The sequence below is a fragment of the Oncorhynchus keta genome, chromosome 8 (assembly GCF_023373465.1).
Source record: "Oncorhynchus keta strain PuntledgeMale-10-30-2019 chromosome 8, Oket_V2, whole genome shotgun sequence".
NCBI lineage: Eukaryota > Metazoa > Chordata > Actinopteri > Salmoniformes > Salmonidae > Oncorhynchus > Oncorhynchus keta.
In genome coordinates, this window is record NC_068428.1 from 34,377,343 (window position 1) to 34,393,252 (window position 15,910).

The 15,910-nt window shown below is 44.1% G+C and overlaps 2 protein-coding genes across 4 annotated transcripts in view; both read right to left on the reverse strand.

The window, feature by feature from the left end:
• LOC118370408 (4-galactosyl-N-acetylglucosaminide 3-alpha-L-fucosyltransferase 9-like) overlaps positions 1-15,910 on the reverse strand; it is a 320,212-nt gene that overhangs the window by 153,231 nt on the left and 151,071 nt on the right. The gene's annotated exons all lie outside the window — the stretch shown is intronic.
• LOC118387219 (leucine-rich repeat and fibronectin type-III domain-containing protein 2-like) overlaps positions 1-15,910 on the reverse strand; it is a 175,054-nt gene that overhangs the window by 5,203 nt on the left and 153,941 nt on the right. Inside the window, exon 4 of the mRNA XM_052524039.1 lies at positions 8,928-10,324. Within this exon, the coding sequence (XP_052379999.1) occupies positions 8,928-10,303 (1,376 nt within the window). The 5' untranslated portion in view covers positions 10,304-10,324. The remainder of the gene's footprint in view (positions 1-8,927; positions 10,325-15,910) is intronic.

Here is a 15,910-nt window from a genome sequence, read left to right on the forward strand (position 1 = left end):
GTAGTATGCTGGCGATAAACACCCATGTGATAAGCTGGCCATAAACACCCATGTGATAAGCTGGCCATAAACACCCATGTGATAAGCTGGCCATAAACACCCATGTGAAAAACTGGCCATAAACACCCATGTGATAAGCTGGCCATTAATACCCATGTAGTATGCTGGCCATTAACACCCATGTAGTATGCTGGCCATAAACACCCATGTGATAAGCTGGCCATTAACACCCATGTATTATGCTGGCCATAAACACCCATGTGATAAGCTGGCCATAAACACCCATGTGATAAGATGGCCATAAACACCCATGTAGTATGCTGGCCATAAACACCCATCTGATAAGCTGGCCATAAACACCCATGTAGTATGCTGGCCATAAACACCCATCTGATAAGCTGGCCATAAACACCCATGTAGTATGCTGGCCATAAACACCCATGTGAAAAGCTGGCCATAAACACCCATGTGATAAGCTGGCCATAAACACCCATGTGATAAGCTGGCCATAAACACCCATGTGATAAGCTGGCCATAAACACCCATGTGATAAGCTGGCCATAAACACCCATGTGATAAGCTGGCCATAAACACCCATGTGATAAGCTGGCCATAAACACCCATGTGATAAGCTGGCCATAAACACCCATGTAGTATGCTGGCCATAAACACCCATGTGATAAGCTGGCCATAAACACCCATGTGATAAGCTGGCCATAAACACCCATGTGATAAGCTGGCCATAAACACCCATGTAGTATGCTGGCCATAAACACCCATGTGATAAGCTGGACATAAACACCCATGTGATAAACTGGCCATAAGCACCCATGTGATAAACTGGCCATAAACACCCTTGTGATAAACTGGCCTAAGCACCCATGTGATAAGCTGGCCATAAACACCCATGTGATAAACTGGCCATAAACACCCTTGTGATAAGCTGGCCATAAGCACCCATTGATAAACTGGCCATCAACACCCATGTGATAAGCTGGCCATCAACACCCATGTGATAATATATAACCATATAATAATAACTATAACCAATGATGCCATACCTTTTTTTCTGATAACTCACTGATAACTCACTCCACACTAATACTGCAGTATTAGTGTGGAGTGAGCAAAAGATGCAAAATAATCTGAAACAGGAAATGCCCATGCTCAGGGCTGTTAAACACTGGTCTGAGTCCACGCTTCAAGGATGCTGCAATCATGTGAACTGGGATATTTTTATTTTATCTATATTTAACTAGGCAAGTCAGTTAAGAACAAATTCTTATTTTTAATGACAGCCTAGGAACAGTGGGTTAACTGCCTGTCTCTTTCAGGGGCAGAACGACAGGATTTGAACTTGCAAATTTACGGTTACTAGGCCAATGCTCTAACCACTAGGCTACCCTGCCGCCCCGTGTTCCAGATAGCGTCGAACAACAACATTGATGATTCGGTGAGCGAGTTTATTAGCAAGTGCATCGGTGATGTTGTACCAACAGCGACTATTAAAACCTTCCCCAACTAGCAACTGTGGATTGATGGCAGCATTCGCGCAAAACTGAAAGCGTGATCCACTGTTTTTAATCAGGGAAGGCGACCGAAAACATGACCGAATACAACAGTGTATCTATTCCCTCCACAAGGCAATCAAACAAGCTAAGCGTCAGTACAGAGACAAAGTAGAGTCGCAATTCAACGGCTCAGACACGAGAGGTATGTGGCAGGGTCTACAGTCAATCACGGACTATAAAAAGAAAACCAGCCCTGTCGCAGACCACAATGTCTTTCTCCCAGACAAACTAAACAGATTCTTTGCTCGCTTTGAGGACAATACAGTGCCAATGACACGGCCCGCTACCAAAACCTGTGGGCTCTTCACTGCAGCCAATGTGAGTAAAACATTTAAACGTGTTAACCCTTGCAAGGCTGCCGGCCCAGACGGCATCCCTAGCCGCGTCCTCAGAGCATGCGCAGACCATCTGGCTAGTGTGTTTTCGTACATATTCAGTCAATCCCTATCCCAGACTGCTGTTCCCACATGCTTCAAGAGGGCCACCATTGTTCCTGTTCCCAAGAAAGCTAAGGTAACTGAGCTAAACGACTATCGCCCTGTAGCACTCACTTCCGTCATCATGAAGTGCTTTGAGAGACTGGTCAAGGATCATATCACTTCCACCCTACCTGACACCCTAGACCCACTCCAATTTACTTACCACCCCAATAGGTCCACAGACGACACAATCGCAATCACACTGCGCACTGCCCTAACCCATCTGGACAAGAGGAATAACTATGTAAGAATGCTGTTCATCGACTACAGCTCAACATTTAGCACCATAATACCCTCCAAACTCGTCATTAAGCTCGAGACCCCTGGTCTCGACCGCGCCCTGTGCAACTGGGTCCTGGACGGGACGCCCCCAGGTGGTGAGGGTAGGAAACAACATCTCCACCTCGCTGATCCTCAACACTGGGGCCCCACAAGGGTGCGTTCTCAGCCCTCTCCTGTACTCCCGGTTCATCCATGACTGCGTGGCCATGCACGCCTCCAACTCAATCATCAAGTTTGATGACAACATTACAGGTGGTAGGCTTCATAACCAACAACGATGAGACGGCCTACAGGGAGAAGGTGAGGGCCCTCGGAGTGTGGTGTCAGGAAAATAACCTCACACTCAACGTCAACAAAACAAATGAAATGATCGTGGACAGCAGAGGGAGCATCCCCCTTTCCACATCAACAGGACAGTAGTGGAGAAGGTGAAAGCTTTAATTTCCTCGGCGTACACATCACAGACAAACTGAAATGGTCCACCCACACAGACAGCGGGGTGAAGAAGGCGCAAAGCCATAATTTGCAAATAAATTCATAAAAAATCCTACAATGTGATTTTCTGCATTTTTTCCCCTCATTTTGTCTGTCATAGTTGAAGTGTACCTATGATGAAAATTACAGGCCCCTCTCAACTTTTTAAGTGGGAGAACTTCCACAATTGGCGGCTGACTAAATACTTTTTTGCCCCACTGTATATACTGTACTCTATACCATCTACTGCATCTTGCCTATGCCGTTCGGCCATCGCTCGTACATATTCTTATTCATTCCTTTACACTTGTGTGTATAAGGTAGTTGTTGTGAAATTGTTAGATTACTTGTTAGATATTACTGCATGGTTGGAACTAGAAGCACAAGCACTTCACTACACTCGCATTAACATCTGCTAACCATGTGTATGTAACCAAAACAATGTGATTTGAATTTAATTTAATTTGATCAAAAGTTGATAATATTACATGTTTTGGTCCTCAGGGGATGTAATCTATTACACAGTGATAACGGCTTGCTTGGTATAGGCATGGGATGGAGGGAAATTCCAGTGCTTAGTGAATATTTTGCCAGGCACTGCTCTGTCCTGTGACTGATTCATGTCAGGCTGTCTGTGTTGAATGTTTCATTCAGCTGAATTAAAATACATCGGGACAAAGTGGAACTCAGGAAAAAACGTCTGGCTGTGCTTATCACAAGGAGATGAATACAAGTTTTTTTCCCTACACCCTTTGGGCATCGAAAGGCAATTTGGAGATTGCTTTAAATCATTTCCAGTGAAGGCATGAGGCCATAACATTAATCAGAGCGAGAGTGGATGCGAGTCCTTAAACATTGCTTCTGGGAAGGAAAAGTAGTGGGGAAGGGGATAGGGATAGGCAGCAGTCAGCCACAGCGACCCTCATCCTCCCAAACAGTTTAAAAGCTATTGTCAGATACAGTTTCAACACACTTCCTTATTGGCAAGAAAGAAAAAAGAACTGAAAACAAACAAACAAATCATTGCTTCAGGTTATAGCATTTCTCCCACTCAACAATCATTAAAGTATTTCATGGCTAATTCCCCCCAGGAGGACTGTATGATTTCTTAAGGCGGCCTCTTTCTCTGGATAACAGACAAGGTCATGCCAAATGGGTCTCTTGCTCCATTGATTCAGCCTAAATGTCAGGGTGCTGGGAAATGTGATTATGCTTATATAAGCAAAAATCCCTAATGGGCTCTGCACTCCCTGCCAGGGAATTTATTGGGAGATGCTTCTGAATTGTACTATAGCGGTAGTGGGGAGATTAAATGGAACTTGATGCTAGCCTGTGTCTGTGTCCATACCCTTGATGTTACGTTCGTTCGATGAATTAGACCAAGGTGAAGCGTGGTACATTTTCCTTTTATTAAATGACACCGGGGAAAACCAACAAGATACACAACCGAACGTAAAGTTCTGCAGGGCTAAACAGCAACTATGCAAAAACAAGATCCCACAAACTAAGGTGGAAATCAGGCTGCCTAAATATGATCCCCAATCAGAGACAACGATAGATTCTGATTGGGAACCAGCAAAGAAACAGAAAAACTAGAATGCCCACACAAATCACACCCCGACCTAACCAAATAGAGAAATATAAAGGCTCTCTAAGGTCAGGGCGTGACACTTGAGTATATATCCTGCCATAAAACATCCTGCTATGGTAACTATAATGGATGAGTGCATTTTAGAAAAAACAGCTAACTTTGGGAGTGTCAAACAGTGCAACTGCAGCATTAGCTCAAGGTTTGATTAGTGTTTTGGCTTGTGTTGTTAAGCTCAAGGTTTGGTTAGTATGTTGGCTTCTGTTGCTAAGCTCAAGGTTGAGTAGTGTGTTGGCTTGTGTTAAGATCAAGGTTTGGTTAGTATGTTGGCTTGTGTTGTTAAGATCGCGGTTGGGTTAGTGTGTTTACTTGTGTTGTTAAGCTCAAGGTTTGGTTAGTATGTTGGCTTGTGTTGTTAAGATCGCAGTTGGGTTAGTATGTTGGCTTGTGTTGTTAAGCTCAAGGTTTGGTTAGTATGTTGGCTTCTGTTGCTAAGCTCAAGGTTGATTAGTGTGTTGGCTTGTGTTAAGATCAAGGTTTGGTTAGTATGTTGGCTTGTGTTGTTAAGATCGCGGTTGGGTTAGTGTGTTTACTTGTGTTGTTAAGCTCAAGGTTTGGTTCGTGTTTTGTCTTGTGTTAAGCTCAAGGTTTGGTTAGAGGTTTGTATTGTGTTGTTTTGCATTTACAAAGAATAAATAAGCATAACAGAGCTTGTAAACTCTCTTTTTTGAATAACTTTGGCTTTTCAAAGATAATCCTCCTACGAGCACATCAATACACACATCGATTACATTAAGGGTTGTTAAATCTAAAACTAATGATCGCTAGAAAACTATTCATCATAAAGATGACGGCATCACTATCTGCCTGAAACGCACCATTAATATGCAAATGTGGATCCCATTTCATTTCTGTAAAAAGACTCTCTAAACCTCCTGGAATTGCGGAATATTTCATTACGTTATTAATTACATGGGATGTTATCTGTTCACTCATACCCAAATCAGACACATTTTAAAGACCACATTCTCAAGTATTAATGTCTTGGCCTAAGGATAGGTTCAACAGATAAAATATCAAATGGGTCCAGAGCAAGGCTCTAGATGGGCAATATCACCATCTTGGTCTAAAGAGTAATGGGTATATCATTTGTGGGGTGCTTATATTTGGCTGTCAAACACTAGTACAAGTGTGTAATGGAAATGTGTTTTTTTGCACGGGCGGGGTCACCATTGTGGAGCATGGAGGAACAGGTGTGATGGTGTGGGGGTGCCTTGCTGGTGAAGCTGTTAGTGATTTATTTAGAAGTCAAGTCACACTTAACTAGCATGGCCACAGCATTCTGCAGGGATCACCATTGTGGAGCATGGAGGAACAGGTGTGATGGTGTGGGGGTGCCTTGCTGGTGAAGCTGTCAGTGATTTATTTAGAAGTCAAGTCACACTTAACTAGCATGGCCACAGCATTCTGCAGGGATCACCATTGTGGAGCATGGAGGAACAGGTGTGATGGTGTGGGGGTGCCTTGCTGGTGAAGCTGTCAGTGATTTATTTAGAAGTCAAGTCACACTTAACTAGCATGGCCACAGCATTCTGCAGTGATAGGCAAAGGATGGCTACTTTGAAGAATCTCAAACACAAAATATATTTTGATTTGTTTAACATTTTTTTGGTTACTACATGATTCTGTATGTGTTATTTCATAGTTTTTATGTCTTCATTATTATTCTACAATATAGAAAATAGTAAAAATAAAGAAAAACCCTGGAATGAGTAGGTGTGTTCAAATTTTGACTGGTACTGAATGTGTCAGCAACCACAGCTAATGAAGTCACTGAAACCCTTAACAAGGAGCTGCAGTCTGTTTTGGAATGGATGGCCAGTAATAAACTGGGCCTGAACATATCTAAAACTAAGAGCATTGTATTTTGGTACAAATCACTCTCTAAGCTCTAGACCTCAGCTGAATCTGGTAATGAATGGTGTGGCTGTTGAACAAGTTGAGGAGACTTAAACCACTAGGTGTTACCTTAGAATATAAACTGTCATGGTCAAAACATATAGATTCAATGGTTGTAAAGATGAGGAGAGATAAAGAGATGCTCTGCTTTTCGGACACCACACTCAAGAAAGTCCTGCAGGCTCTAATTTAGTCTTATCTTGATTATTGTCCAGTCATGTGGTTAAGTGCTGAAAATAATACCTAGTTAAGCTGCAGCTGGCCCAGAACAGAGCGTCACGTCTTCCTCTTAATTGTAATCAGACAGCTAATATAAGTACTATGCTGCCAGTCTCTCTTAGTTGAGAGTTGAGGAGAGACAGACTGCATCATTTCCTCTTTTACAAAAAACACGAATGTGTTAACAATGTCCAATTGTTTACATAGTCAACTTAGATATAGCTCTGACACACACTCTTACCCCACCAGACATGCCACCAGGGGTATTTTCACAGTCCCCAAATCCTGAAAAAAAATCAAGAAAGCTTACAGTATTATATAGAGAAATTATTGCATGGAACTATACAAGTGTATATTGCTCAAATAAATAGTAAACCTGTTTTTTTTTTTTTACGATAAAGCAATACCTCACGGCACATCGCCTCTCCCCCTATTTGACGTGTAAGTGTATGTATTGATATGTAGGCTATGTGTGCCATTTTTAAATTCATGTAGTTCTGTGCATGAGCTGTTCATGTCTATTCATGTTCTGTATTATGGCATGTTTCATGTTTTGTGTGGACCCAGGAAGAGTAGCTGCTGTTTTCGCAACAGCCAATGGGGATCCTAATAAAACACCAAATACCAAAACAAACACGTTTCTCTGTGATGCAAGAGGTATGGAGCGTGAATCCTCCACCACTCTCCGCGACTCCAGCTAACAGACAAAAATAGTGGATCCAGGACCTTGCCAGGACCTTGCTATCATTTCTGAAACACATTGTCAAGCCGAGGAGAAACATAGGCATTAAATCATTAAAAATGGCATATATTTAAATCACATGGGATGGTACAATCAAACCATTATATGGTAAAGGATTGCTCTGAGGGACTCATTGCAATTGAACTTAAATGTTACTGAAAGTCCGTGTCTGACACATAACTTCCATTACTATGTCCACGTATAGCACTTTCTTTAGCTTCTATTGCTGCTTATACAATCCTGATGAATGAAGATAATATGCTTAACGTATTCTGGGTATATATCAATCACCACCTTCCGGAGACACCTGAAACCCCACCTCTTCAAGGAATACCTAGGATAGGGTAAGTAAGGGTAAGTAATCCTTCTCACCCCCCTTCTCACCCCCTTCCCCCAAAAAAAAAAAAGATTTAGATGCAAGTGGCTGTTCCACTGGATGTCATAAGGTGTATGCACCAATTTGTAAGTCGCTCTGGATAAGAGCGTCTGCTAAATGACTTAAATGTAAATGTAAATGTAAATATATTCTATCTTGCCCTAACCATAGGGTAAATAAATATACTATTATATCGTTCTCCGAGCCCTGAGTCTTTTATCGCCCGGCGATTCAGATTTGTCAGAGAAAACACTTAGGATTTTCTACAGATTTGTTTTGAAGAGGAAAAAGGACTGATTGTTCTAATGGAGAGTCATACTGTATGCGATAACAAAGCTCTACACTGACTATAGGACTACATATCATTCTTTTCATGGCAGGTATAGCACAAGTTAGAGTTAACAATTTACATTCCAATCCCTTTGAAAAAAGTGTATATAATAAACTAGAAAGTAATCATAGCCAAGTGTAGTGGTAATGATAAGCAGAAATAAATACTGTCTGATGAGATATAGACCTATATGTCACTAAAGTGTTACAGTACAACTCTCAAAGTCTATGGCTGAACTGATCTGCCTTTCTCTAGGTTTTAACAGAGTAACTCATTTAAATGGCATGAAATAATTGGATTTCCTTTCCAACTGGTTTCACAGTCGTTTGGAGATGTGCTAATATACTATATATCAGCTTCCTGTAATACACTTTCAGCCTCATCAAATAGCTGCTGTAGTTGATTGACAGAATATCCATCCATTAAGCTTAGGGATGAAATTCCCTTATTTATGGCCTACTTAGCATAATGGAGCTGATGCTTAGCGACCGAAACATCAGATGATGAAAAAGGCAGTAGAAAGTGAAGTGAGTTGTTTCGCTGTCGAACAATTCAACGGACAGACAGAAACAATGGATGATGGATTGATCACTTAGGATTAACAACACCATTGTAGGCTATATTGTTATGGAAAACTGTGTATGAAGGCTGCTGGTTCTGTACACATGGCAGTGTTATTGATACAGTGTATTTTGTTTAGTGTAAACAGCATGATTTACTGTTTGGCACAATTCATCTTCATCATTCATCTTTTGTGAAAGCTGAGAGACATTATCTTTAGGTAAACAAAACAAGTCGACTGGAGTCTTAAAACAACATGTGTATTGAGCGTCTCCTCCATCTTTTGTTCCCTCATAGATCAAAGCTATCGGTGTTCCTACTTCTCTGAAAATGAAGATTTGTTACCTGTAGATGAGGACTTCATCGTCGGAACAGTTGTACTGGAGTTGGTACATCTTTACCTTGGGCGCTGCCTTGCTGATGGTCCACTTAACCAAGGCTGAAATGGCTGTCACCTCTGACACAGTGACCACTTTCTCCGGGGGGGTCTTTGGAACCCCCTTGCTTATCCTGGTGGTGCCGGTGATGTCCGAGAGGCGGGACTTGGGCTGTGAGGCCTGACCGGTGCCGTTGCTGAGGTGGGGCAGCTGGATGATTGACAGATCCACTGAGGCGGTGGACTCCCCGGCCACGTTGGCCGCGATGCAGGTGAAGGTACCGTAGTCCTTGGAGGTGGTGATGAGAATCTCCAGGGTGCCGTTGCCGTAGACGACGGTTCGGGACGAGTTGCCAAGGACACGGTCATCAGGGGCCATCCAGTGGATGGTGGGGGTGGGGTCTCCAATGGCCTCGCATCTCAGGTTGGCCATCTGGCCCTCCAGCACCAGCATCCTGTGGGTGTGCTGAGTGATGAGGGGTGGCTCGCACACAAACTCCTCCTCCCTCACATACCAGAAGTAGCGCCCCTTCAGGTTGGAAGGGGAAGCGCATGTCTCCTGATCATCGTCCCTCTCCAGCCGCCGCAGCCACAGCACCTCACAGTTACAATGCAGGGGGTTCCCCCCGATGCCAAGGGACAGCTGGGGGGCATAGGGAGTGGTCATCATCAATGAATCCTGGGCCCTTGCGAAGATGGGGTCTGGGGGCAGCTTCTTCAGTCGGTTGGAGGTGAGATCCAGGCGAGCCAGTCTCTCTAGATCAGTAAAGGTCCCCTCAGGGATGAAGTCCAGGAGGTTATGGTCAAGACTCAATTGGTGGAGAGAGACCATCAGCTTGACTGAGTCCCAGGGCAGGCTCCTCAGGTTGTTGTAGGACAGATCCAGATCCTCTAGGGAGGGTGCCAGGTCTTCCAAGGCCCGGTCCGAGATGCGTCCCAGCTGGTTGTTGTTAAGGATGAGGTGCTGCAGGTTGACCAGGCCCCGGAGATCATCAGGACCCAGCTCTATGAGACGGTTGTTGTCCAGGTGTAAGGAGCGCAGGGTCTCCAGGTCGCTGAAGGAGAAGGGCTGGATGTAGCTGATGGTGTTGCGGCTGAGCGTCAGGTCCACCAGGTCGGTCATGTTGGCAAAGTCCTGCTGGGTGATGCGGAGGATGTAGTTTCCGCCCAGCCGGAGCTCCACAGTGCGCCTGTCGATGTCCAGTGGGACGAAGAGCAAGCCTTTGGAGGGACACAAGGTCCCCAGGGACTCGGACAGGTTCTGGCACACACAGTACTTTGGGCATGCGTGGGCCATCAACACTGCGGTTCCCAGGACCAGCAGGCAACAGAGGATGTGGTCCATGGTAGAGTCACACAAAGGAATCTACAGAGAGAGAGAGAGAGAGAGAGAGAGAGAGAGAGAGAGAGAGAGAGAGAGAGAGAGAGAGGTGGAGGGAGAGAGAGAAGAGAAGAATAGAGAGAGAGATAAAGAAAGAAAGACATGATTAGTTCTTCCATAGTACGCAGTCTAATTCTCCTTTCATTGTGGCAGACAATCATAATCTCATGTAAACTATCTGTGAGGATCTCTGCCTAGAGCGGTAGGGTTTTGGGGCCTGTTATTGACAGGTTACAACATCAGGGTTTTGGGGCCTGTTATTGACAGGTTACAGCAGCAGGGTTTTGGGGCCTGTTGTTTACAGGCTACAGCAGTAGGGTTTTGGGGCCTGTTGTGGACAGGTTACAGCAGCAGGGTTTTGGGGCCTGTTATTGACAGGCTACAGCAGTAGGGTTTTGGGGCCTGTTGTTTACAGGCTACAGCAGCAGGGTTTTGGGGCCTGTTATTGACAGGCTACAGTGGTAGGGTTTTGGGGCCTGTTGTTTACAGGCTACAGCAGTAGGGTTTTGGGGCCTGTTGTGGACAGGTTACAGCAGCAGGGTTTTGGGGCCTGTTATTGACAGGCTACAGCAGTAGGGTTTTGGGGCCTGTTGTTTACAGGCTACAGCAGCATGGTTTTGGGGCCTGTTGTTTACAGGCTACAGCAGTAGGGTTTTGGGGCCTGTTGTGGACAGGTTACAGCAGCAGGGTTTTGGGGCCTGTTATTGACAGGCTACAGCAGTAGGGTTTTGGGGCCTGTTGTTTACAGGCTACAGCAGCAGGGTTTTGGGGCCTGTTGTTGACACATCAGTAGGGTTTTGGGGCCTCTTGTGGACAGGTTACAGCAGCAGGGTTTTGGGGCCTGTTATTGACAGGCTACAGTAGTAGGGTTTTGGGGCCTGTTGTTGACAGGCTACAGCAGTAGGGTTTTGGGGCCTGTTGTTGACACATTAGTAGGGTTTTGGGGCCTGTTGTTTACAGGTTACAGCAGTAGGGTTTTGGGGCCTGTTGTTGACACATCAGTAGGGTTTTGGGGCCTCTTGTGGACAGGTTACAGCAGCAGGGTTTTGGGGCCTGTTATTGACAGGCTACAGTAGTAGGGTTTTGGGGCCTGTTGTTGACAGGCTACAGCAGTAGGGTTTTGGGGCCTGTTGTTGACAGGCTACATCAGTAGGGTTTTGGGGCCTGTTGTTTACAGGCTACAGCAGTAGGGTTTTGGGCCCTGTTGTTGACAGGTTACAGCAGTAGGGTTTTGGGCCCAGTTGTTGACAGGTTACAGCAGTAGGGTTTTGGGCCCTGTTGTTGACAGGTTACAGCAGTAGGGTTTTGGGCCCTGTTGTTGACAGGTTACAGCAGTAGGGTTTTGAGGCCTGTTATTGACAGCCGCCATGGGGCATCTTGATGTGTATCGATTAGACTGCACTTTGATCAGACTCAAAACCTGTCATCAAATGCACATGGATTTGAACTAGGTTTCTGTTGTCTGTGGGTGGATGGGTGTGTGTGTATTTGGGTGCGTGCATCTGTCTTTGTGTGAGGGCTGTGTGGGAGGGAATCTTTACAGCAAATCGGTGGCTCAGAATGAATCATTTCAAAGACAAAACAATATAAATTAAATAACTTATCTACTAACAGCTAGCCATAAGACAGTCATAAATGGAGCTCCTCTGGGACATCAACTCATTTAGATTTACCATGGACAATTTGTCTGAAACACTATACTGCATTTATGATAGAGCCATTCATCATGCAAAAGGTTGGCTATTTATTTCGTGGCTTCTGTCATTTATGAAGTGTCCCTCCGAGGACACTGTAGTGCTCTCTAACGGGGAAGTCATGTGACACGGGTCAATTCCAACCATGGATGTTTCACTCAGGTGGAGATAATATACTGTAATCATAATATATTCAATGTAATCAGGGAATGCTGGATAATAACTCAAGCCCAGAGCATTGGACAGCAGGCACTTAGAGACAACTTACAGAACTGACTCTAGATCAGTTGGTAGAGGTACATAATAATGAAGCAATAGACAGAGGGGAGACTGGCCTAAAATAAATGAGCATTCCTCAGAGATCAAATTAGAGAGGACATACCTAAGCCCCTGTCTGTGACCACTCATTAGAGACAAATAGGTATGCAGTCATGTGGAACACAACTGCCCCCCCATGTCTATGACGTCCTTCATTAATATTCCTGTCTGCTTTGTTAATGTCAGTCACACACACATATAGCCTACAAACACACACGCACACCTCTATAACCTTATATACCCATCAAATCCTTATCCCCATGAGCCAAAGCTATTAATTCTCTCTCTCTTTCTCTCATATATTATCTTACAAGGATTTCCATATAAAGTAGCATATGCTATAAAGCAGTGTATTTTTTGCATCATTTGACCACATTTGTATTCATGTCGACTTGTGTCAGAATTCCAAAAACCTTTGTCAACACAAAGCATCTGAGGCTTTTGTACTCAAGTAAATGGAGGTGGCTAATCATTGGCCCGGTGAAAAGAGCAGCGGCGAACCTAAGGAAGGATGGATAAGAGAGGAGGCTTGACCTTAGAGTCATCTGTGCATTGACCCAGCCAGCCACAGTAGTCACAGTACATTGAAAATAGGATAATTCAATCACAGAATAACATGGGCCCAATGCTATGGAGTCCAAGGATGCCAGGGGGAAGGCTTAAATCACTCAGCCAAAATCACGATTCAAGGACGAATCCTATACGGATCCTAGGGAAGATGGATTGATTGAAGTTAGGAAAACCGCAGAGATTGACAAGGTATGTGTGGCACTGCTGGGATGGTGGGATTATAATTTGACCAGCACACAGTGGTTGTAATCAGGATACTCATGGGAAGCTGGGAAGACATCAACACAGGGATAGCTTTTAACAAGCTCACCCACTGGCAGGTGAATCAAAACATTATCACAGATAATATGCTAACAATATGGGCTAATAAGTTGCCTTAGGGAAGAAATGGAACTCATAGCTCTCTGATAGAATGTTGGTAGCACCGCTGCCACGACAGCATGATTACTCTTATGTTATAAAATCAAAGAAGAAGTTACAGGTCTGTGAGAGCCAGAAATCTTGCTTGTTTGTAGGTGACCAAATACTTATTTTCCACCATAATTTGCAAATAAATTAATAAAAAATCCTACCATGTGATTGTCTGGATTTTTTTCTCAGTTTGTCTGTCATAGTTGAAGTGTACATTTGATGAAAATTACAGGCCTCTCTCATCTTGTTAAGTGGGAGAACTTGCACAATTGGTGGCTGACTAAATACTTTTTTGCCCCACTGTACAGGGGGTACCGGTACAAAGTCAATGTGCAGGGGCACCGGTTAGTCAATGTAATTGAGGTAATATGTACATGTAGGTAGAGATAAAGTGACTATGCATAGATAATAACCAGAGAGTAGCAGCAGAGTAAAAGAGGGTTCTGGGTAGCCCTTTGATTAGCTGTTCAGGAGTCTTATGGCTTTCAGGAGTCTTAAGGCTAGGCCTTTTGGAGCTAGCCTTGGCGCTCCGCTACCACTTGCTCTGCGGTAGCAGAGAGAACAATCTATGACTAGGGAGGTTGGAGTCTTTGACAATTTTCAGGGCCTTCCTCTGACACCGCCTAACATAGAGGTCCTGGATTGCAGGAAGCTTGGCACCTGGGCCGTACGCACTACCCTCTGTAGTGTGTTGCAGTCAGAGGCCGAACAGTTGCCATACCAGGCAGTTTTATTTTATTTTTTATTTATTTAACCTTTTTTAACCAGGTAGGCAAGTGGAGAACAAGTTCTCATTTACAAATGCGACCTGGCCAAGATAAAGCAAAGCAGTTCGACACATACAACAACACTGAGTTACACATGGAGTAAAACAAACATACAGTCAATAATACAGTAGAAAAACAAGTCTATATACAATGTGAGCAAATGGGGTGAGATAAGGGAGGTAAAGCACTAAATAGGCCATGGTGGCGAAGTAAATACAATATAGCAATTAAACACTGGAATGGTAGATGTGCAGCAGATGAATGTGCAAAGTAGAAATACTGGGGTGCAAAGGAGCAAAATAAAAAAATACAGTAGGGGATGAGGTAGTTGTTTGGGCTATTTACAGATGTGCTATGTACAGGTGCAGTGATCTGTGAGCTGCTCTGACAGCTAGTACTTAAAGCTAGTGAGAGAGATAAGTGTCTCCAGTTTCAGTGATTTATGTAGTTCGTTCCAGTCATTGGCAGCAGAGAACTGGAAGGAGAGGCGGCCAAAGGAGGAATTGGCTTTGGGGGTGACCAGTGAGATATACCTGCTGGAGCGCGTGCTACGGGTGGGTGCTGCTATGGTGACCAGTGAGCTGAGATAAGATGGGGCTTTACCTAGCAGGGTCTTGTAGATGTAGCAGTGACGCAACCAGTCAAGATGCTCTCGATGGTGCAGCTGTAGAACCTTTTTAGAATCTGAGGACCCATGCCAAATCTTTTCAGTCTCCTGAGGGGGAATAGGTTTTGTCGTGCCCTCTTCACAACTGTCTTAATGTGTTTGGACCATAATAGTGTGTTGGTGATGTGGACACCAAGGAACTTGAATCTCTCAACCTGCTCCACTACAGCCTCGTCAATGAGAATGGAGGTGTGCTTGGTCCTCCTTTTCCTGTAGTCCACAATCATCTCCTTTGTCTTGATCACGTTGAGGGAGAGGTTGTTGTTCTGGCATTGAGTGCCGTCTTAGTGCCAGAATCGGTTTATGGTGGTAAATAGACAACTACAAAGAATATAGATGAAAACTCTCTTGGTAAATAGTGTTGTCTACAGCTTATCATGAGAGTCCCGCTCCTTGAAAGCGAGCAAAAACGCCGAGACTCAGGCGAGCAAAACTCAGGCGAGCAAAACCACGAGACTTCCTTAGATTTTGTGCACCAGCTGTTGTTTACAAATATACATAGACCGTCACCCCTTGTCTTACTAGAGGCTGCTGCTTTATCCTGCCGAAAAAGCTTCAAACCCGCCAGCTGTATGTTATTCTTGTTGTCGTTCAGCCATGACTCAGTGAAACATAAGATCTAAGATCTCACTTTTTAATGTCCCGTTGGTAGGATATACGTGATCGTAGTTCGTCTATTTCATTTTCCATTGATTGTACGTTGGCTAATAGGACCGATGGTAAAGGGAGATTATGCGCTTGGCATCGGATACTTACAAGGAACCCAGATCTTCGTCCATTGTATAACTCACCACATAGAATGATGTTTGTACTGAAGTAGCTAACTCGTTTCTTATCATTCTTGTATTATTCATTGTTATTGTCAAATCATAATTTCCTCAGGGGAAAATCTGTTGTTGCCGTTATGATGTTCTTGTTGGGGTGCTGACTGTTTGGGTGTTAGGCAATGTTTGCTGGGCTATAGTCTAAGAGCTCTACCTATGCTTCTTGAAAAAGATACGATGATGCATATTTCCATGGATATGATATTCTTACCAGTTTCTTCCAATGTTTCACAAGTATCTCTCTCATTAAGACTCTCATCTGGAGGTAACATGTTTCCAACCCAGATAAATATCAAGCCCCCACATCACATCCAGATGTG